General features: G+C 40.8%; 1 protein-coding gene across 1 annotated transcript in view; it reads right to left on the bottom strand.

Annotated features, from left to right (window-relative positions):
• Positions 1-24,003, bottom strand: part of LOC111565987 (uncharacterized) — a 29,758-nt gene extending 5,755 nt beyond the window's left edge. The window contains 8 exon segments of the mRNA XM_055017812.1: positions 2,414-2,533; positions 3,444-3,595; positions 8,508-9,510; positions 12,583-12,754; positions 19,368-20,346; positions 20,348-20,546; positions 21,029-21,133; positions 23,888-24,003. Of these exon segments, the coding sequence (XP_054873787.1) occupies positions 2,414-2,533; positions 3,444-3,595; positions 8,508-9,510; positions 12,583-12,754; positions 19,368-20,346; positions 20,348-20,546; positions 21,029-21,133; positions 23,888-23,999 (2,842 nt within the window). The 5' untranslated portion in view covers positions 24,000-24,003.
• Positions 24,004-24,473: the final 470 nt, after the last annotated feature.

Below are 24,473 nucleotides of genomic sequence, written 5' to 3'. Positions count from 1 at the left end.
TCTTTTACAGTTTTTGTCAGTGTAAGTATATTAGACACACACTCATATATATGTGTATATTTTTTGAATACTTATTTGATGCTGTCGCTCGGTAATGTTAACAAGTACATAATAACGCTACTGTTACCGGTTTGCTTGTGTTTACGGTAGTGACGTTCATACTTTTGCGAATTTTAATGTAATCTATTTGATAAATCAGCTTGTCTGTTAATGATGGTTGCGAGGAAGTTACAAATATGTGGACAGTACAGTAAAGCTTGGGCGTAGTTTCACCGCTGCATTTTACCTGAAGGTCACGGTGCCATGTACTGTACTGTACTTTACTGTATTTTACTGTACTGTCCTTTACAGTACTGCACTTTACTGTACTGTATTGTACTTTCACTGCACTTTACTGTACTGTACTTTACTGTACTTTAATTTTACTGCATTTTACTGTACTTTACCTAAGTATTTACATTTCGTGCTGCCTCATTCTTCTACTCCACTGCATTTCTGCAGGGAATATCGTACTATTTTACTCAAGTACATTCATTTAAAAGATTTCATTACTAGCTACTCTTCAGATTTATACTACTACATTATTCAGAAATTGACCATGCTGCATTATAAGTGCTTTTACGTTCTGTACTTTAAGCAGATTTGATATATAATATTTATGTAGTTCTGTTTATTTGAATGCAGGACTTTTACAGTACTTGAGTGTTTCTGCGGTGCGGTATTCTTACATTCACTAATGTCAAATTTCTGGGTACTTCTTCCTCACAGATAACATCTGAGGAAGCTAAGAAAGGGAAGCCATGGATGTGACCTGTGACCCCAGAGACGGGCTGGACGAGGCCAGAGATGCTTTAATTCAGCATCTCTCCTTCTGGTAGACTTGCTATTGCCATGAAGGAAAAGCAAAAGCTCATTGCTGCCCATCTCACTCATCTGAAAGCTCACAATACAAGCTCTGTGCTCAGAAGAAAGATCTGGAAACTGAAATCTCAGCAGAGGAGTGGAAATCTGCCAGTGCTGCAACTCATGCTCAGACAGCTCAGACTAAGTCATGATAACTGACTAATGCAAACATACGTAACTCCTGCAAAGCTGAATCAGTTCAATAAAAACATAGCAGATATATGCACAGAGGAACACTGTTTCACTGTGTTTGGCAGTTTAGAAAAAGTCAAACATTTTAGGAAGAAGAGCTATTTGTGAGGGCTGCACAGTGGTGTAGTGGTTAGCACTTTCGCCTTGCAGCAAGAAGATCCCTGGTTCGCGTCCCGGCTTTCCCGGGATCTTTCTGCATGGAGTTTGCATGTTCTCCCTGTGCATGCGTGGGTTTTCTCCGGGTACTCCGGCTTCCTCCCACAGTCCAAAAATATGCTGAGGTTAATTGATTATTCTAAATTGCCCATAGGTGTGAATGTGTGAGTGTTTGTTTGTCTATATATGTAGCCCTGTGACAAACTGGCGACCTGTCTAGGGTGTCCCCTGCCTTCGCCCAAGTCAGCTGGGATAGACTCCAGCCCCCCCCATGACCCTAGTGAGGATTAAGCGGTGTATAGATAATGGATGGATGGATGGATGGAGCTATTTGTGAGAGGATTATTTCAAAAAGAATTTCATTGGAATGGAATTAGGGTCCAATGAAATTCTAATTGGTATATATCCTTAAAAAAAAACATCATTCTAATTAAAGTGAACAGACATTGATGAATTTTAGCTTCAGAAATGCTAAAAACATGATAGCTCAATTTTGGAAAAGGACTTACAGAGCAAATATTACAGACTGGATAAAACTACTTAAGTCAAACCTATCACTAGAAAAACTAACATATACTTTAAAAATACAAATAAAAAATGTGAAGAAATTTGAGGACTCTTTATCAAATTTGTGACGAACCAAGTGATTTCTGTATAATGTTGCCATCCGTCGGTTGGAGGGACACTTGGAAAAATGTTGTACATGTTGATTCCAAGGATTTAAATTTTTGTAAAATAACTACATTTTCTTTTTAAATATAATTTATGGCATTCTAACTGTGCCTTTCTGTACAGTACATTTTTGAGTCCTCTCTTAACTGATCTGTCGAATGAATGGTGTTTTTATCCAAAAAAGGCTCAAGTACACTCTAGTTATGTTCTTTCATAATGATTTGCTTGTTGAGCATGCCTCTTCGTAAAAAAAATAAATCCTAAATAATTTAACAATTAAGAGTTTAACAGGCTTAATGTGTCAACAGTTATAAACTGGCCTTGGCCAAAGTAGACCCCAGGATATACTTTGGCCTAGGCCCCTTTATACCCGGGTATACTTTGGCCGGGGGTTTAATCTGGCCTGTTACACCCGTACCGTGTGTTTCTCATTCACTCATTCCAACATACACACACCAGTGGTGGTGGAAATGCCACGCAAGAAGCTCACCGTTAAACGGGTTGAATGAACGGTTCTGTGTGCCCCTCATGGACGTTGTAGCACGTGGAGTGGATTGATAAGGAAAACTTGAGGTTGGTGCTGCTGTACCAGCTGAGCCACTGCTGCCTCCTGGTGACATAAACAAACACACCCAAAGGCTTTAGCAGACACAATCAACAGCTGTTTGCTGATATCAGCTGTACAGAGTTAAATGGAGAACAGAGAACTGAACTACAAAGACAACTAACAGGTTCACAGGTATGTTAGGCTGAACGCCAGAGTTTTTATTCACTAGATCACTATGGTAACTGATGATGCACAGCTAGCCTGCTCCAGATGAGGTTCTGTTCAGAGTTTGGGATTTAAATCAGCTGCAAGAAGCTACCAGTTCTGCCCCTGACAATATTCTCTGTGAGCAATACAGAGTCTGAGCTGATGCTTTATCTAAAACAAACCAAAAAAATTAGTGTAGTTGTTATTCTAGTGCTTTTTATAACCTTGTGATCTCTCCATAACCTTTTGCACTTCTGTCTAGACTTAACCACAACAGCTGTCACTAATTGATGACTGTGACTCACACACTCTGCACTATAAATCAAAGTTTGTTTCATCCTGTTGCTGTCATGCTCTGCAGACTGCTCTACACTCTGTATGCCTGTTTGACGAAGAATAAACCTCACAAAGACATTCTAGTTTCTATTAGTTGAACATGCTGCCTTTCTAGAATTTTTCTAGAACTTTCTTGGAAAATCTAATTCCTGTTTCTGTCGTTGCAAAACTGTTTTCCGCAAGTTCGACACACTGCAAGTAAACAAAGTGCAGTAAAACAAGCAGCCCGAAGGCTTCAGACAACACCATAAACAGCTGTTGGCTGGTATCAGCTACGTAGCTGTAAAAGGAGGTCAGGCAGTGAACCGTTACATTAAGTACAACGTCTGACTGATGGAGAGGCTGCAAGCAGAAGCAAACACTTCAAGAAAACAGTATTAAACAGATTTAAAGTGACACACAGACTGAACACAGCAGTGACAGAACTCACCGTAGGCCGGATATCTGCTGAACATTGTCAGGTTTAAGGGACCGATCCGCAGCTTGGAGAAAGTGAAAGTATTCTGGTGTTCCTCTGGGGCAGAGCTGGCGGAGATTCTGCTCCAAAACGCCTCCCCTAGCCTGCCATGTGATTCCTGGTAACTTCCAGATAGTCACGTCCAATCACACGCTAGTCTACTACCAAGAACTTGCCACGATTCCATGCTCTGCCCAATCAGCGCTCGTATTATTACTAAGACCCGCCCCTTCGCTGACAAGAATTGGCGAATCGGAGACCTGCGACTGCCGGCTGCATCGACATATACGTGGATACACACTATATTGCCAAAAGTATTCGCTCACCTGCCTTGACTCGCATATGAACGTAAGTGACATCCCATTCCTAATCCATAGGGTTCAATATGACGTCGGTCCACCCTTTGCAGCTATAACGGTCCCCAAACTGTTGATAAATTATTTCTCAATAAAAACTCATAACCAGTTACATAAGCACACCCTCTTTACTGACCTCTTTACCAATAAACCCCTACTAATAAACTAAACTTATAAACCCCAAGACATACTTTGCCAAATTCCATAATATAATCTTTATTTGCACCAGCCCCATGTGAAAATGACATCAGTCTGTATTTGTAGAGCATCTCATGAATGTAGCAGCACCGTTTAAATGTTTCATAACACAGAATATAAGCAAAGAGTATATAGGGTTACAGACAAACATAGCAAATAAGAAACATGCTCTTCAATAGTTATTGTCATTATTACTAGTAATATTATTCTTGTATCCACTAGAACCCATACAATCATCTAGTGTAGTCAAACAGGAATGTGTGCATTGCGAATCAAATCCAAAACAATCCATGAACCAATGACCACGTCTTGATTGCACTTCATTTTATTGACCACTAGATGTCCTACTCGAGCACTGTGTGTCATTGAGGCCTCGAGTAATGAACCATGTTTTGAATGGTGTGTCCAAGCTTCAACAAAGCCTCGATCAGCCATCACTACCTGTTGAAGTGGGTGTGGAGCATTATTTTAAGAATGTAAAGACTTAAAAGCGTGACATGACTCACCTCTCTTTTGTCACCACAGGTGTTCCAGCCAAAAGAGTCCCCATGGCCTGGAACATCTTTTTAAGGGTTCCGGGAGGAACCAAGTGTAGGTAAGGAGAGAGTTAGGAGAAATCTCTTCAGGTGATAAAATAAATATATTGCTTGATGAGGTTGTTGGTAGTCATTTTTAGGAAAGGGATATCTAGTTTTAATGTTTGTTTTCATAGGTAAAATTAAAGACATACTGTATAGTTGTGAAATTCTTGTGTTTGATTATTTCGGATAACCCTTATGTTGGTAAGCCTGAGGGGCTGATTGGGGGATGCCTATAAAAGACTGGCAGTTGAGTGAGAGCGAGGAGAAAGGAAAGGAGCGCCACAATACACCAGTTAATCACCGTTGCTGTTTGTGTTGTTTTAATGTGAATGTTGGTGAATAAACGCCAGGTTGACCTGCATCTCATCTCGCCTCAAGCCTCCTGTTTTATCCAACCGCAAAACGGTCATCCTAACAGCCAGTCAATGTGTTCTTTGGCAAATTGTAACCGCTTCAGCACGTCTTTTTTTCAACAATGGGACTCTGCGGGGGCTTCTTGCTGGTAGCTTGGCTTCACATAGACGTCATCTGATTGTTACAGTACTCACAGCCAACCTTGGATCTTCTTTGATCCTCCTGGAGCTGAACAGGGACTGAGCCTTTGCCATTTTGATTATTCTCCGATCCATTCGAATAGTCGTTTTTCTTATCCTTCCTCGCCTTTCTGGTTTTGGCTGCCATTTTAAAGCGTTTGATATCATTTTAGCTGAACAGCCTATCATTTTCTGCACTTCTTTATAGGTTTTCGCCTCTTATTAATTTCTTAATCAAAGAACGCTCTTCTTCTGAACAGCGTCTTGAACGACCCATTTCACTGTTTTTCAAGGACAAATGCACAGCTAGCATATGCAGCGTCAGTTGCCTTGATGCTTAAATAAGGGCCACCTGTTTAACACCTATTTTTTTCACATAATCAGTGACCTCACTAACTGAACTCAGCACTGCTATTTTTTTGAACACGCCCCTTTCGGTTAATGCTTCAGGCTATCACTGAGCAGCTAGCTTGGTTAGCATTGCTAACATTCAAGCTAACATTTACTGGATGCTAACTTTCTTCTCTGGTCAATACACACAGAAATAAACTCCACCAACAACTGGAGTGCATGGCACACATTATATCTGACACTACAGGTGTATATAAAGTGCATTAAAAGTGGCACCGATAAGAAAATAAACATTTACTTATCGAACTATCAGAGTCCTTTCAGTGTCTGCTGGTAGAATCAGCTGAAGGTAGAAAACTGGCTAAAACAAGCCAACAGGTAGAAAAACTGTCTGTGGAAAATGTTCTGCTGCTTCACCGATAAATAAACCAACTGCGATTATCAGAGTTAATCCAAACGAGAATAGAGTTTACGGTGAATGAGCGTCTGGGCTGCCTCCTCCAGATGACCTGTCAATCATTCCAGATCAGACTGTCAATCAAGTAACCACGCCCCCTGGCTTTGCAAAACTTTAACGCTTTATATAAAATTCAGCATTGATTTATTTTAAGATCGGCCATCTGATCTCTTGTTTTGATGCAGAAAATGGATAAGCATGTGTTTTTGTCTGGTCCTGATTTACAGCCCAGTGTTTTCAACCCTGATGGTACTGCAGCTGATAGAACACAGATTAGATCAGATAAAGTATTTAACGTATCCATTGTCTCTGACTGGGGCTTTAGGTTTTGTTGAGCCAGCTAACACAAAGAAAGCCTGAATATGTAGAAGAGTTGCACTGATCGAATAATTGATCACTTATCAACTATTAAGTTAATCACCTGTTTATTGATTAACCACTGAGTAGCTGTTTTTATGACAGAAGAAGACCTAAAAGTGCTTCTTCGGCAGGTTCTGAATGTTGTCATTTCATATATTCTAAGCAGTTCTATTCTGAAGTGATCCAAACTGACTTGGGCTGTAGCTGTTAAGGGAATATTTGTCAGTGAATAAATAAGTTTCCAACTATTATAATAATTGATTAATCCGTTTTAGTATTTTTTTAATTAAAAAAAAACCCAAAATTCTGTGATTGCAGCTTCTTAATGTGGATATTTTCCATTTTCTTTCTTCCTCTGCTGACTATCTTTGGGTTATGAACTGAAGAACAAACAAATAGTAAATCTAATTCATGCTTCTGTCGGTGCAAAACTGTCTTCACAAGTTTTACACACTACAGGAAAATAAAATGCAACAAACACTTGTTAAGACTTCAGAAGACACCATAAACAGCTGTTGGCTGCAATCAGCTGCACAGCTTTAAATGGAGGTCAGCCTGTGAAGTGCTGCATAAAGCATAAAGTCTGACTGATGGAGAGGCTGCAAGCAGAATCAAACACTTCAAGGAAACAGTATTCAGAGTTAAAGTGACACACAGACTGAACACAGCAGTGACAGAACTCACCATCAACGGCATATTTGCTGAACATCGTCAGGTTGAAGTGACAGGTTTCAATCCTCAGCGTGGACAAAGTCAAAGTATTCTGGTGCTCCTCGGTGCAGACGGAGCTTCTGGTCTCAGTTCCTTTCATCACCTCCTCTCACTTTTATACCTCAACTTCTTTCCACCTGAGAGGAGGCAACGTGTTTCCTCACCAGAGTCAGAAAGGTTTTATTGCCAAGTAGGTTTTCACACACAATGAATTTGACTTGGTGTTTTAGTGCAGAACATTAAAATAACACATTTTATTACTCTTAATTAAAGGGATTTTCTTCCTTAATGTCATGTTCAGTATTTTAAAGGAGACTTATTGTTTCCCTCAATATCACATATATTTATTCAAGAGGTTGTTTTTCTGCTCTGTGTCTGGGTCATCAATCTGATTTGTGTCTTTTCTATCTTTGAGGTAATTTTGTGTCATTTCTTGGTTGTTCTGCATCTATTTCTGCTTTTTTTGTGTCTCTTGGGAGACATTTTATGTTTTTGTGGTTATTATTATGTTTATTTTTTGGTTCTTTTGCAACCTATTGTTGGTAATTTTGCGTCTTGTGAATGTTGTGTGGATCTGTGAGACTTTACAATGACAAACACAAACACGCAAATGTGTTTTTGTCATTTATTAAGTGTTACAGTTGTATATGACATTTAACTAAATTCTATTGAGTGTGTTTGTCTTTTGGGATTGAAAACAAATAACTTCTCTCATTTAAAGTTGTTTATTGTGCAACAAGCAGCTTGATCAAGGACCATTACTGTTGAGAGGACCCAAGTTAACAAAGGTGTTTATCTGAAGGCGTCTTCCCACTAATGGATACAGTATTCAGTATACAGTGTATAGTTATGAAATGTGCTACAATCTCAATGGTCAGAAACTGATGGAGATGAACCGTGGTTTAGACTTGGCTCTCTCTCACTGGTGGACAGACTTGTCCACTTCTTCTTGCCATACAATCCTCCAATCAATCATCAGTTCCTGATAACCTGCAGAAGAATGGGAAATCCTCCCTACTTGTGAAAGATTGATAGGTGTGCTTGTGTCTCAGTGTCTTTATTATTAGCCACAGCCTGAGAGCACAGTCATATGTAGTTACTTTATGGTCTTCCTGTTCAACTTGTATGACAGTGCTCTCATTGATTTGGGTGATGCATGTCTTGTAATAGTAAGTGGATTACATATTTGTTAGTGGTAAAATAGTAGTAAAAGGATAACATTGATCAGTAGTAAAACAAGAATAAATGATTGTATATACTTGTTAATAGTAAAATGAACAAATCCCAACACTATTAACAACAAAACAAAAGTAGCATGGTTGGGTGACGGAAAGTAAAATTCAGACACAAATGAACGTTATGACCATGTTTCAAAAATAATGTCAAGGAGACAAATGCATGTGCTCTAACTATTGTCCCCTTCATCAACCTCGAAATCTTAAAATATGGGTTCTAACTAACAAAATATGGCCTTCCATAGGCCTAAATACTAGCGAAAAAGCCTTCTCGTGCTGTCGAATGCTCCAGCTACACCACCCGCTACGCTGCCGATTGCACCGCCCAGTGTTCTGGCCACTGGGTTGACAACGCTGCCCACTGTGTCACACAGGAAACCAAATAATCCACCCACTGGATTTCTTCTTTCAGCATTTTGTCTGGCATCTCTTTCATACCTCTCCTCCAAAGCGATCTCCCTGGCTTTCCACTCTCTTTCATTCTGTGCCTTTAATTCGGCTATTTGTGCTGCACTTTCTCCCTGCACCTTCTGGAGCATTTCGTCGAATTCTGCCTGCATTTCTTGCTTCAGTTCCTCTTTTTCCTTGCGCATTTCTGCCTCCTTCTCTTTCAGGATCCGCTGTTTCTCCTCTTCGATTGCTCTTTCTGCTTCCTGGAACATCTCGTTGGTGTAGTGGCTTCCTCCGTTATCCTCCACTATGTTTCTGATCTTCTGAAGCAGCTCAGTGACCTGAGGGCCAGTCTTCAGCTTATTATTAAAGACGTGGTACTGGCTGTGACATCTGTCCACGAGTTCTTGCAGTTCTGGGGAGTCCCCGATGAACTCCTCGATAGTGGTTCCTTGGAGATCATCGCCTCGAGTGAACAGGACCATGCTGTATCTGTCTGCAGCCTGACCAAACAGCTTCTGAATCTGCTGCACTGTCTTCATCTCTTCCTCAGTGAACCTGCCCAGTCCGATGATGATCAGGAAGACGTGGGGTCCTGGAGAAGCGTAAGAGATGCACTGGCTGATGTTTCTAGATATTGTGTCTTCATCTTTGCTGGTGTCAAACAGACCCGGGGTGTCGATAACCGCCACGTCTTGTCCATCCACCGTCGCTTTGGCCTTGGAGCACTCATCAGTAATAGACTTAGAGCTCATCACTGATTGAAAGGACTTACAGCCAAGAATGGTGTTTCCTGAGGCACTCTTCCCAGCTCCAGTCTTCCCCACCATCACAATCCTCAGTTCCTCAGTGGCTCGTGGCATCGCTCCTGTTTGGAAGCAGGAAAATGACAAATAATAATAATGGCTTTATTTACATAGCAGCCTTAAGAACAGCGATCACAAGGTGCTTTGACAGTCAAAACAAGCAAACACAGACAATCAAGTAAGATATAGGAGACAAGTCAGAGCAGTCAATTAAAATAAATAGTAGAAATGATAAGTTAAATGAAAAATTAGCTAGATTAGCACATATATCAAACAAGGGAACTAGGCAGTTTAAAAAATGAAGACCAAGATTGAAGATTAAAAGTTAGAAATTAAAAATCAAAAGATTAGAGAGTTGAATAATTAGAGATGGCATCACACCAAAGAACCAGGCAGCTTAAATTAAAATAAAACAAGAGAGAACTGTCCCAGTCACAGGCTGAGGCTGTGGGTGGTGGCAGTGCTGTCTCCTCCTCCAGCCCTGTTTTCCTCCCTCTCCTAGGTGTAGCTGGTTCCAATCAGCAGCCAGCTAATCACTCACTCCGGCTTCTCCATAAAACCACACGACACTCGTCATTAAACAAGATGGCTGAAACCGATGTTTTTACTTATAGGAATGAAAAAAAACCAATTCGTGTTTCCATCAGTGGAAAGCTGCTTTCACAGGTTTAACACAAAAGCTTTAGCTTGTTCTCCTAGTCTTTTTTATAACCTTGTTTCATCCTGTTGCTGTCACACTCTGCATACTGCTCTACTCTCTGTATGATTGTCTGACTGATTTGCAAAGAACAAACCTCACAAAGACAGCAGCAGAAGAGTTGTGTTATTTAACATAATCGGCTGTAGATCGTTTTCACATTTTTATTTGGAACAAAAAAGGACGCAATGTCCCTTTCTCGCCTTATGCCAACTAGCCTACAGTAAGAGGAACAACACAGAGGCATGCATACATGTCATTTAACGAGTAATGTTAACCATCCATACTTAGCACGGGGGGATACTGGTAATTACTTTACTCACCAAATATATTATTTATCCAAATGCAACAGCCAGACTGAGGTTACGTGGTTAACATCACCACACCGTCGTGATATTTGATCGATATTTGCTTCGATGAGTTTGTTTAGCAATTCTAAACATAGCAAGACCACACATTTGCAAACTCGATTTCATCATCGGCGTAAGGAACAACAGGAACATGGTCATGTCTGCGAGGGTCATTCAAGGACTAGAGGACATTCAGGCTTCAACATGTTTGAAAAATAAACCTTCTCTTTTACACTTTTCTGCTCCATATTCATCAATAATAGGTAATAAACTATCAAAGGCTTGATCGGCTCAGCTTACACATCAATGGTATCATCTTTATTTCATGTTTTATTTGTTGTTTGCTAACCCTACTCTAATCCCAGTAACAGGGTTGCTAATCCATGCTAATGTTAGCTTTTTCTCAGGAGTAGAAGCTAGATGTTTAGCTAGTTGTTACTGCTGACCAAGAGGACAAACTGACTGATGGAAAACAGTCAGAAGAATTAGTCTGATCCTGAAAATATGAAGTAGAGTGAGACATTCAATCAAGGCTGACAACGTTAGCTAAAAAGGTTATGCTAACAGGTTTGTTGTGGGACACATGCATAATAATTATTAACTTATGTTGATTAAAAACAATGTTCTCACAACAAGAGACATCAATGAAAACAAATAATACCAAAAGAAGGAGATTTAAATTTAATTTTAGCAGTTTTATTTGAGATTCAGTTTGGTCATCAGTGGGGTGGGACAAAAGAAAATTGTCATTTTAAGGGGAACTCCAGATTTATTTGGTATTTTAAAAATAATTTCAGACATTCTTTTCTCCTAGTTTTTTTTTATTTTAAGATTTGGTCTCAGGACAAGTACACAAAAACTGCATATTTTAGTATTTTGTACATGAATTATTTGAAATTTGATTAGTGGGACATAAAATGTCCTCCAGTTCTGGAATGACTCGTAACAAATCACTTTACGAGGTGAAATCGTTTTGCTTATAGCTCCTCCTTTCTTCTGCAAACCCAGGAAGACATCAGTGGGAGCAAAACCTAGCTGCAGTTTGGGTGCGTCTCTGATTCATCTGCAGAGCCACATTAGTTTCGGTTTCGTTTTCGGCGCACGTCATCGTTACAAAGTCATCAGTTTATTATTCAGCCAGTACAGGGGCCAGCAACATTCGGACAGGGGCGTTGTCCCCGTAGAACTGCCACTGGTTCAGGGACAGGATGGGAGATCTCGACTGAGTCAGGAAAGAATAAAAAGTAGTCCCACATCCAGTGCTGATGCTCAAATTTAAACAGCCATCGCAGCTCTGACTAAACAAGAAAACTCAAAGAAAAGGCTGCGAATAGAAAACAGCACAGTCGATAAAAACCCACCGAAAAATAAATCTGTGTAGACGCGCTTTTCACTGTTTTCCAACAGATCTCTGGGCGAACACTGCAGCCAGCACGTGAGGCGTTTAGGGAACATCGGTAAAATGTAGTATTTCAAGATAAGCGGATGTTCAGTGTTTAGCCTGTGCCCAGTTTATGACTGATTTCACAAGAGGACTAGTGACAAGATAAATATATTTTCAGATTAAAACCTTTTACAAACATGAAATCTTGTATTACTGTAAGTCAATGCAACATAACTATCTGTTCATCAGCATGCCTGCTGGATTAATAGCTGCTCCAATATAAGGAGGTTTAGGGTGGGGCGGCCAAATGACGATGGAAAAGTTCACCTGGAGCCCTGTTTCATAAATTCTAAGCAGATATATTCTGAAATAATCCAACTGATTTTGGGCTGTAGCAGTTAAGGGATTATTTGTCAGCTAATAAATACGTTTCCAACTATTTAGATAATTGATTAATCAGTTTTAGGAACTTTTTAATTTAAAAAAACATAAAAATTCTGTTATTGCAGCTTCTTAATGGAACTATTTTCTGTGTTCTTTCCTCCTCTACTGAATATCTTGGGATTATGAACTGAAGAACAAACAAACAGAAAATCTAATTCATGTTTCTGTAGGTGCAAAACAGTTTTCACACGTTTGACAAACTCTAGGAAAATAAAATGCAACAAACAAGCAGCCTGAAGGCTTGTTTAATGGAACTCACCATCGACGAAATTGCTGGTCATCGTCAGGTTGAAGTGCGCAATCCTCAGCGTGGAGAAGGTGAAAATATTCTGGTGCTCCTCGGTGGAGATGCAGGCGAAGGTTCTGGTCCAAGAGGCCAGGAAAGGAGTAGGGTCTGTTTGCAGAAGCAAACCCGATATAGACTGACGTAGCTACTGTGACGTCACCCGTTGGTTTGTGCAGCATAGACAGTGTATGGTAGTGGTTCTCAAATTTATTCTTTCAGGTTTTCCTTCGGAGGACAATAAACAAAAATAAATAAATAAATAAATGCCGCGAGTGCGAGTATGCAGGTTGTCTCATCAATCGTTGTTGACACCATACCAAGAGCAGCAGGGAGTAGGAGATCCTCAGCTGTTTTATGTGGCTTCTTGCACTAGGCGATTCTGTATGGACCTAATAATAACAACAACAACAACATTATTATTATTATTATTATTATCATTATTAATAATAATAATAATAATAATAATAATAATAATAATAATAATAATAATAATAATAATAATAACATTTTTATAAAACTGTAAACCCGTCCATCCCTGTTTATGAGGCACATTCAGATAAAACACGTGGTTCTATAAAACAGTCCTGCATTATGTGGTGTACTGGGAAAACTTTCATATTTTTCAGTAATCAGATAGAACTGAGAATAAGACGGTTCAGTTCAACCGCATCACAAACTACAGCTGTCAATAAATCAACGCCCCTCCTCTCTCTCTCTCTCTCTCTCTCTCTCTCTCTCTCTCTCTCTCTCTCTCTCTCTCTCTCTCTCTCTCTATATATATATATATATATATATATAGACAGTATAAACAGTAACAATCAAAAATTTGGACATCCCTTCTCATTCAGTGGTTTTATGTAATCATTTTATACATTGTAGATTAATACTGAGGACATCAAAACTATAAAATAATACATATGAAATTATGCTGTAAACAAAAAAGTGTTAATCTTCAGTATTTATTTACAATGTTGAAAATAATACAAATAAATATAAAGCATTGAATGAGTAAATGTGTCTTTTGACTGATTTTGTATATATATAATTTGTTTTTATATTAAAACATGAACGCGCAGGCAGGGGCGGATCTACTGGGGTGGCATAGGGTGGCAACTGCCACCCCCAGATGATGCATTGCCACCCCGATTGCCACCGCAGTTTTGAACGATTTAATTCAAAAATATGCGTGGCCATCCGAAAAGAGCGACAGTCCATAACGGACTAATAACGAGTGAAACTCCGATGTCCGAGTGCTTTCGAATGCATCATGTAGACGTAGCGTACTGTACAGTTTATGCTGCTGCAGATACGAGGCGACACGACCCCCCAGCATTGATGTTTCATCATAGTACAGTCATATCATTTAGTTTACAGCTCAAAAAAACTTGACATGTCAAGTACCTCTTTACGCTTTAAGTTGTCCACATCAGATTGTATCATAGTTAATAATGAAGACTATCAAAGGAAAAAGTTCAGCCAGTGTGAATCTTGTAGGAGACAGTAAACAACGAAGAGGAAGGGAACCACCACCAGCTTTTCTCAGTCTAAAAGAAGAGAAGAGGAAGAGCATCCCAGAGAGGAGATGGAGGAGGAAGAGTTAAGAGAGAGAGAAAGAAATGATGACATGCAGAGGTCAGACAGAGAAAGGTAAATCAGAGACTATCTCTGGACTATGTCACCTTCTACACTTTAAAAAAGTGTAGAAGGTGAACTTTATTTCACTTTAAATCTTTTCCCTTTTCTACTAGACATATGAAATCCCATATTGTGATTGACAGCTAATAGGAACAACTCATGTTTAGAACTGCCTAACAACTAAAAATGATATTTAATTATTATTCTTATTTCAGCAGTATTTGCATCAATTTGCTGGTTGGGAACACTCAAAAATGCCTGAATACACACGCACGCATGCACACACACACACAAATACATTTCCACATATATATACACACACTCCTATGCCACCCCCTAAAATGTTTCTGCCACTCTATTAATTTTTCTCTAGATCTGCCCCGGCATGTAGGGCTGTGTTATTATATCTGATTCCATTTTATTGTTTTTCACGGTAAAGAAACCGGAGCAGACGAGGTGTGGTGGTGAAGTCATCATGTACGCTGGTGTTCCAGTTGCACGTGAACCAGGATGCGTTCTTCCGTTCTCGGGACTCGCACACAAGTACGGACTTGCGTACTTGGTATTGAGAAATGGCCAGCACGCAGTTTGAGTATTGTTGTGCACTGCAAAAAACAGGCCGAGATTATAGTTTTTTATGATTGCATGAACACAAAAAGCAAAAGAGTTAAATAATTATCAACACCTTACACTCAAGGAGCAAAACAATGGACCAGATTTTCACCACTATAAACACAAAGTCAGCCTCACACTTTTTGCAAGACAGTACACACAGTGTACATGTGCGAAAACACTAAACACACTTGTATACATTAGACACAGAAGTATATCATGATGTCACTTCCTTGCAAGTCCAAAGCACTGACTGATAAATCAGTACATCACCGCTGGAGGTGATCAGCACTGATGGAGAGCAGCTGCTGGTTTGCACAGCTGCAGCTCATCCCGATCACCTCCGGCATAAAGACAGTCTCCCCACACCGTTCGGTGTGGGTTTCTACTGCTCGTCACTGACAACGGTGTGTGACACAGCCTGCTCCGGTCGACCCGGTCCCGTCCCTCAGAGAGAACCTGCCTGTAGTGAGTCTTGGCCTTAGTTGGTGTGGATAGTTTTTTTGTTGGATTTTGTGTGAATAAACCCTGTACAATCATCCTGTCTGCCTGCAATCCACTCTGTGCAGTTCTCACTTTGGGTTCCAAACTCCATACGTACCGTAACATGATTGCTTTATTGTAGACACACACCAATCAGGTTTGAGCACTACAAAACCACTGTCATGCCAATATGGGCCCTTGCAACACAGATCACATTCTCACATTTTTGGACCGATTGCACAACCTCGTCACAGTAATTAACCAAATGCACCAGATGCAACACATTGTCATCTGGGAGAATGTGTCATTCCACCAGTCTGCTCTGGTCCAGAACTGGTTTCAACACCATCCACAGTTTACAGTACTGTACCTTCCACCATATTCTCCATTTCTAAACCCCATCCAAGAATTTTTCTCAGCATGGCGGTGGAAGGTTTATGATCTCCAGCCCCAGGTTCAGGTGCCCCTCATTCAGGCCATGGAAGAGGTTTGTGACCAAATAGACGCCGCAGCTGTACAAGGATGGATCCATCATTCAAGACGGTTCTTCCCACGTTGTCTTGCCGATGAGGATATTGCCTGCAATGTTGATGAAATTCTCTGGCCAGATCCAGCTAGGCAAAGAGATGTGTAGTATTTAATTTATTTTATTCAGATTTCTTTTAGTTTTCTTCTTTTACTTTACAGTACTTCTAACCTGTACTGGTAGTACAGTATTTTTATTTGTCTATTTTCTGGGCTTACAGTGTTGAGACATGTTTTGTTGTGATTGTCTGTGTTGACTGATTTTGGTTATATAAAGAGAAATAAATCATATTTTCAATAGTCTGCAGCATTGATCTTGTGTTGCGTTTGGTGAATTTACCATGTTATATATTTGCACTTTCTCTGTGTACTTCACTTACAGTAATCTAATGACTGAGAGGTAGAATTGCTAAAAGTGTTTTAAGTTAAACACAGCAGTTTATGTTTGTGTAACTGGTTCAAACAGAATTAAGCCTCATGAAACGTGTGTGTTTCACATGGTAGAATAATATGGTTTTATAAATGTGTTTATGGTTTTTACAAGAGTGTTTCATTTTGCACAGGATCTGAGGTGTTTTGCATATTGTGTGTGTGGTTGTGTTAATTGTGTGTAGGGTTTTGAAATTCCGAGCCTTGTTTTAAAAATCGTGCTTAAGCAGTCGTGAAAAACTGTAAGACGGCACTTCAGCTATTTAGTTCTGCGTAGATGGACCTTTTCCTCCCAGTCGCTCGTGCCTCCTAACATGCCTCTGCAAGCCACACTTTGAGAAACACTGGTATATGGGAACAACAGGACAGACTTTTTGCACGTAAGGTTGTTAGGTTGCATAGAACACCAACACAACTGAGCTTCACGGATGAAGTGCTGTTCATCTGAGGGGTTCTTTTTTGGAGGGAGGCTGAGCCACATAAAGTACCTCTACATGTTTGTGCTCCTGCACTTTTAAAGGCTAAATAAATAGCATGCCTTTCATGGTGCTACTTGTGTATGTACCTGTCTAGCATGGCTTGCTCAATGATGAAATGATATATGTCAATTATATTGTTTAAAAATGAACCACTTTCTTCTGGTAGACCATCAAATATGGTCTGTCCTTACAGGAGGCTGAGCAGGTCTGTGGTCCACCTTACCATCAAAAGTAAGGGTAAAGGATGGCTTTTTTAAAAATTCACACAATGCCCTAAATGTTTTTTTTTTGTAACTATTTACTAATCAAAGTAGCTGTCACATTAATTAAGGAGTACCAGCGTTAGTAAAGTGTTACCAGTATTTCTGTCAACCCTGCAATGATAATGTTGTCTGTCCACTATTTTAGTAAAGTGAAGGAATTTTGTGGAGGGCTGGAAAAGAGCTGAAGAAAGAAGACAATTCAGTAGGTAGGTGGCGCTCACTTCAAAAGTGGGTATATTATCATGAAATGTTAAAAATAAAATAGATTTTACCAAAGTAAAAAAGTGAGCTATGTACAGTTTGTCCAATATATCAGTGCTGTGTCTACTTATAGGTGTTCACGTCTATCAGGAGGAAGTGAGATCAGATTTCACAGCAGAAGTCATAGAGATAATTTACTTTTGTGTGTGTGTTTATATATTTTATTTTTATTCAATGTTATTGTATAAAATAAATCTAAATATATATCTACCTCCAGAGTTGCCCGTGCGTTTCCAACCTTTCAGACTGTCTTGTTTGAGATCTAGACACCACAGAGGCCATTACAGATGATTCATTATTATTCTACCTGATAATTACACAATTTGTCCAAATGCAAGTCTTAGCGACCAAGTTATGATCTTGTAATAAGTGTGGTTTGTGGGTGAATTAAGCCTTTAAAATATCTGGTAGGACATGAAGTAGTACTTTGTGGGGTCCTGAAAGTGCAGCCTCTGTAGACAGACTTACTGAGGCCAAAATAAAAGTGAAATTCTCCTTGAATAAACCTTTTAAATTAGAAGTATATTTTGACTGAAATCATCCTTTAAAAGTGTAAATTGAGCACTTTATGTTTCAGGAATTCTGACAGAAAACTGTTCACCTTTTAAACTAAGACACTAAATGCAGCTGCACATTAGATCTCTTAAATTTAATTCAAAATGTGCATTTAGGTCGTCTGGTTCTGCAGCCAGCATGATGCTGCACACAGACTCACACACACACAAAATGCACATTTATACCAACTAAAAGCATGTGTTGTGTCTTTTCATAACTGTGGGCCTCATCGTTGTCTTTCCTCAGTCACTTTGTTGTTTTTTTAAAATCTCTATAATCATTTTCCTCCTCTTTGTAGATTTTTTTTGAGTGTTTTCTTTTTGTGCTTTTTTTTAGTCTTTTCATAGTCTTTCTTGTTCTCACTTTTTGTTTTTTGTGGTCGTTTTTCATCTTGTCATTTTATTGTCTTTTTGTGACGTTAAAAAATCCTTGTATAGTTTGTTTTTTGTGGTGGTAGTTTTTCATCTCTTGGTCTGTGATCACTTTTGTGACTTTCCTTAGGTGGCGCTGTCTATTAAAAAATGCTGTGAACGTGGAACTGCTGTCCTCTCAGTGCAGCCTCTGGCTCTTGTGGAGACACAAACTATTGCAAGGAGGAAGAGATCCTCGGTTCCTTTCCTCACCTCCTCTCCTCAAATATTTACCTCGTTGTTTTCCTCATGCTACATTTAGTTATTTTATTGGACTTCTGTTTTCAAATGTCAGATTAATTTATTTCAGTGGACTTTAATTGTTAATGCCACAATTTTTTGTTTAAGAGATTTTCTTCGCTAGTGCCATGTTCATTTTTTCAGGAGACTTATTTTTTGCCCTCTGTAGGAGCAGATTAGGAAGGTTAATGCCACATTTTTTTGTCTAAGGGATTTTTTTTCTTGCTAATTTTTTCAGGAGGCTTATTTTGTGCCCCCCAATATCATATTTATTTATTTTAGAGGACTTTTTTTCTGATTTCACATTTATTTATTTCAGGAGATTCCTTCTGCTCTGTGTCTGGATCATCAATCAAACTGATCGGATTAACATCAGTGAGTACATCATACACAGGCTGATTTGTGTGTCTTTGTCATCATTTTGTGTCTCTTTGTAGTTGTTTTACATGTCTTCTGGTAATTTTGCATCACTTTGTGAGTTTTTTGCATCTCTTGATGGTCAAATTGTGTCTCGTTGTACATGTTGTGTGGATCTTTGTGGTCGTTTTGCATCACTTCAGGTCACTGCAGTCTTTTCATGAGCTTTACAATTACAAACACAAACACACAAATCTGTTTTTGTCATGTTACTTATAATTTTTTTACTACAATGAAATAAATTGCATGAACAAAACATAACGCTTAACATGATTGGGTGACAGATGAAAATAAAATTCAGCCACAACAAGTAAATCCAGTTTATAGACTATTATGACCATTTTTTAAAAATAAATGCGAGGAGACAAATGCACTTGCTCTAACTATTGTTTCTTGTATCGGCCCTGAAATCTACATCTGTGGGTTTAAACTAGCAAAATATGGCCTTACATAAGACTGCAAATTATTCTACTGGGCTCTCTTTGACGCATCTCCTGCAAAGCTCTCTCCGTGGCTTCCAGCCTCCGTTGACTGATTGCCAGTAATTCAGCTTTTTTTGTGGCCTCTCTTTGACGCATCTCCTCCAAAGCTTTCTCCTTTTCTTTCAGATCGCTTTCATACTGTGCCTTTAATAATCTGGCATTTTCTGCTTCCCATCGAGCTCTGTCAAGCTCCCTCTCCTTCCTCGCTGCATCATCTCTATGCTGCATCTCCATCTTCAGCCTTTCTAACTCCCATCGGTGCTGCTGCTGTTGAGTCTGCATCGCCATCATGTTCTGACTGTTCTGCATGCTTAACGCCTTAAACATATTCTGCATCTCCTCCTGCATCTGCTCCCTGTCCTGACACTCCCTCGCCACCACCAGCTCCATATTTTGCTTCTCCCTGTTTCTCTCCTCAAGATCCTTCAGCTTTTCTTCAAATTCTGCTTGCATTTCGCTCCTCAGTTGCACATTTTCAATGCGCATTTCTACCTCCTTCTCTTTTAGGATGCGCTGTTTCTCCTCTTCAATTGCTCTTTCTGCTTCCTGGAACATCTTGCTGGTGTAATGGCTTCCTCTATTGTTCCTCACTATATTTCTGATCTTCTGAAGCAGCTCAGTGACCTGAGGGCCAGTCTTCAGTTCATTATTAAAGACGTGGTACTGGCCGTGGCATCTGCCCACGAGATCCTGCAGTTCTGGGGAGTCCCCGATGAACTCCTCGATAGTGGTTCCTTTGAGGTTGTCGCCTCGAGTGAACAGGACCATGCTGTACCTGTCTGCAGCCTGACCAAACAGCTCCTGAATCTGCTGCACTGTCTTCATCTCTTCCTCCGTGAACCTGCCCAATCCGATGACGATCAGGAAGACGTGGGGTCCTGGAGAAGCGTAATAGATGGACTGGCTGATGTGTCTACATGTGTTCACATCATGCCTGGTGTCAAACACCAGGCATGATGTGAACCACCACGTCTTGTCCATCCACCATTTCTCTGGCCTTGAAGCACTTGTCAGTGATGGACGTGGGGCTCATCCCTGATTGAAAGGGCTCATGGCCAAGAATGGTGTTTCCTGAGGCGCTCTTCCCAGATCCAGTCTTCCCCACCAGCACAATCCTCAGCTCCTCAGTGGCTCGTGGCATCGCTCCTGTTTGGAAGCAGGAAATGACAAAGTACTGTTTACCTTCAAAATGTTAAAATCTAACACTAGTCACCATTTCTGTATCCACCTGTGGACACATGGAAAAATGTTGTACATCTTTTTTATAGACATTTTTGAATCCTCTCTCCTTCCTGCCTTGGTTTTGTTGTTTCCATAGTGGGTCAGGACTTTATGTTGCAGTGAGGAAAGATGTGACACCCAGAGACTGCCTGGAGCTCTGAGGGGTTAAACAAGATGAATGAAACTGATGTTTTCACATATGAATGAATAGAAAAACTAATTCATGTTTCCATCAGTGGAAAGTTGCTTTCACAGGTTTAAGGCACTGCAGGAAAGTAAAGCTTGCACTACGTAAGTGCGGACACTTATAACCTCAGCCATGCTCTACAGAAAGCTGGACAATGTGTTTCTCATTCACTCATTCAAACACAAACACACCAACAGTGTGTGTCATGGAAGATGCTCACCTGCGACCAGGTTGAACGAGCTGTTCGATGTTTCGTTAAGGGACGTATTGGAGAGTGGAGTGGATCGATCCTGCAAAGTTGAGACTGGTGTTGCTGCTGTAGCACCTGATGATATAAACAAACACACCTAAAGGCTTTAGAAAACACAATCAACAGCTGCTTGCTGATATCAGCTGTGCTATATTGAGAACAGAGACAGGAGAACTGAAGGTTCACAGGTATGTTGAACTTCAAGCCATAGCAATTGATGCTCCGCAGCTAGATCACCATTGTAACTGATGCTGCACAGCAAGATCACCATTGTAACTGATTATGCACAGCTAGCCCGCTCCGGATGAGGTTCTGTTCAGAGTTTGGGATTTAAATTGGCTGTAAGAAGCCACCAATTCTGCTCCTGACAATATTATCTTTGAGCGTTACAGATTCTTAGCTGATGTTTTATCTAGGAAACAAATAGCGTAGCTGTCATGCACCTCCGTGACTTCAATGCTCATGTGGGCAATGACGGAGAAACCTGGAATGGGGTGATTGGGAGGAACGGTCTGCCCGATCTGATCCTAAGCGGTGCTTTGTTGTTGGACTTCTGTGCCAGCACTTCTGTGCTAGCCACAGATTGACCATACTGAACACCATGTTCAAGCAGAAGATAGCTCATAAGTATACATGGTACCAGAGCACCTTAGCCAAAGGTCGATGATCAACTTCATAGTTGTGTCATCGGATCTGCAGCCATATGTCTCGGACACTCGGGTGAAGAAAGGTGCAGAATGGTCAACTGATCACCACCTGGTGGTGAGTTGGATCTGATGATTAGGAAGGCTGCCGGGCAGACCTGGTAAACCCAAACGTGTAGTGAGGGTGAACTGAAAACATCTGGTGGAGGCTCCTGTCCATGGGGTTTTCAGCTCCTTTGGAAGGGTTTCTCCTGCATCCCAGGGGAGGTTGGGGACATGGAATCTGAGTGGGCCATGTTCAAAGCCTCCATTGCAGAAGCAGCTGTTAGGAGCTGTGGCCAGAAGGTCACTGGTGCCTGTCGAGGCGGCAACCCAAAAACCCGCTCATGAACACCAGCGGTGATGGAAGCCATCAGGCTGAAGAAGGAGACTTTCTGGGCTTGGCTCACTCAGGGGTCTCCTGAAGCAGCTGACAGGTACCAGCTGGATAAAAGGGCTGCAGATGCGGCAGTTGTGGAAACTAAAACTCAGATGTGGAAGGCGTTTGGAGAGGCTATGGAGAAGGACTTTCGGTTGGCCTCAAGAAAGTTCTGCTAAACCGTTCAACGCCTCAGGAAGGGGAGGCAGGGCTTTGCCCAGGCTGTATACAGTCGGGGTGGAGAACTGCTGATTTGTACTGGGGACATTGTCGAGCGATGGAAAGAGCACTTTGAGGAACTCCTTAACCCAGTAAACATGTCCCCTGCGGAGGAGGCAGAGCCTGAAGAGTCAGGGGAATCTTTGTACATATTCGAGGCAGAGGATGCTGAGGTAGTTAAGAGGCTCCTTGGTGGCAAGATGCCAGGTGTGGATGAGATTCGCCCCGAGATGCGGAAGGTTCTGGACATTGTTGGACCGTCTTGGCTGACACATCTCTACAATGTCACGTGGGCGTCGGGTACGGTACCTGTGGAGTAGCAGACATGGATGGTGGTTCCCATTTTCAAAAAGGGGAACCGAAGAGTGTGTTCCAACTATCGGTGCATCACACTTCTCAGCCTCCCTGGGAAAGATTACTTCAGTGAGCTGGAAGGGAGGCTCGATTGTCGAACCTCGGATTCAGTAGGAGCAATATGGATTCCATCATGGTCATGGAACAGCGGACCAGCTCTTTACCCTTGCAGAGCTGCTGAGGGGAGCATGGGAGTTTGACCAGCCAGTCCACATGTGTTTTATGGATCTGGAGTTGTCTGACCTCCTCTAGAGTTGTTTGTGTGGAGTTATTCACCCTGGAGGCTGTTGCTGTCTCCCTGGGGAGTAGTCTGCCTGTACAATCACTTGCATTAGATCTGGTTTACTTCCTGTAAAGAGTTGCTATTTCTTTCTTGAAGATAAATTATTATTATTGTATTTAAAGTCTGGTCAGCTGTGTTTTGTCGCTCCACACTTGAGCCTCAGATCCACTGAGAGTTTCCAGCTATTTAGATGATTGATTTTGTCAGGATCCTTGCTCTAGCATCTGATTTGCTGCAGCCTCTGCTCTTCCTTTCCCTCTCTCCTTGTCTCTGTGAACAATCAGCAGCACCTGAGCAGAGGCTTCCTCACCAGTTAGCACTCAGACAATAAAACTGTGGCTCAGACTTTGCTCTATGCCAGATTATCAACATTTGCACACACCCTGACTCGTTTCCTGCCTAGCCATCCACTCTGCACCTTGGACTGTTCACTGCCACATTGCAAAAGTGTTAGTGTTATTCCTAGCAGCTCTCCTGTGAGTTTTCTGTTCTTGTTTTGTTGTGTTCAGTCACCCAGAGTTAACTTGGCTGTTAGTGTAGTTATCTTGTTTTCTCGCCTTCCCTAGCTCATTCCCCTTGTTTGTTTAGTTTACCTGTTTGGATCTGTGTTTAGAGTATTTCATCTAGTGATTTCACATATTGTAAATAAACACCTTCCGTCCTCCCCAAGCAAACCATGACAGATTTGTCAGTTTAACACACTATGGGGAAATAAAGTGCAATAAACAAATACTTGTAAAGACATCAGAAGACACCATAAACAGCTGCTAGCTGGTATCAGCTGCACAGCTTTAAATGGAGGTCAGACAGTGAAGCGCTGCATAAAGCACAACATCTGACTGACAGAGAGGCTGCCAGCAGAATCAAACACTTCAAGAAAACAGTGTTCAGAGTTAAAATGACACACTCACCATAGACGGGATGTTTGCTGGCCATCGTCAGGTTTGAGTGACAGGTTTCAGTCCTCAGTGTGGACAAAGTGAAAGTATTCTGGTGCTCCTTGGTGCAGGTGGAGCTTCCCATCTCAGAGAGGCCACCTTCCACCTCCTATCAGCTGTAGAGGAGCTGAGGTGAAAGGTGGCTCAGTCAGACCGCATTCAGAAATTGTGTTTGTTCAAAGTTTACTTATTTGTTCCCCAAACTAAGTTCTGTTTAATATTTTTCCTTGTTTTTGAGAGTTTTACATTTTCAGACCTGGAAGGTGTAATTTCACCCTCAGCAAAATGTCTTAAGTGGCACACTAGAGTGTTTTTCCATTCCACATTTATTTACTTAAGAGGACTTTTTTCTGATTTCACATTAATTTATTTCAAGAAATTTTTCTGCTCTGTGTCTGGGTCATCAATCAAACTGATCAGATTAACGTCTGTGAACATGTTTACTTCTTCATAGAAAGGTTGATTTGTGTCTTTTCTATCTTGTGGTTATTTTGTGTCTCTTTGTAGATGTTTTATGTGTCTTGTGGTCATCTTGTGTCAATTTTTGGTCATTCTGCAT

This window comes from Amphiprion ocellaris, chromosome 2 (genome assembly GCF_022539595.1).
Source record: "Amphiprion ocellaris isolate individual 3 ecotype Okinawa chromosome 2, ASM2253959v1, whole genome shotgun sequence".
Taxonomy (NCBI): Eukaryota; Metazoa; Chordata; class Actinopteri; family Pomacentridae; genus Amphiprion; species Amphiprion ocellaris.
Note: the sequence above shows the minus strand (reverse complement) of the source record. Positions and strands in the feature narration are given on the sequence as shown.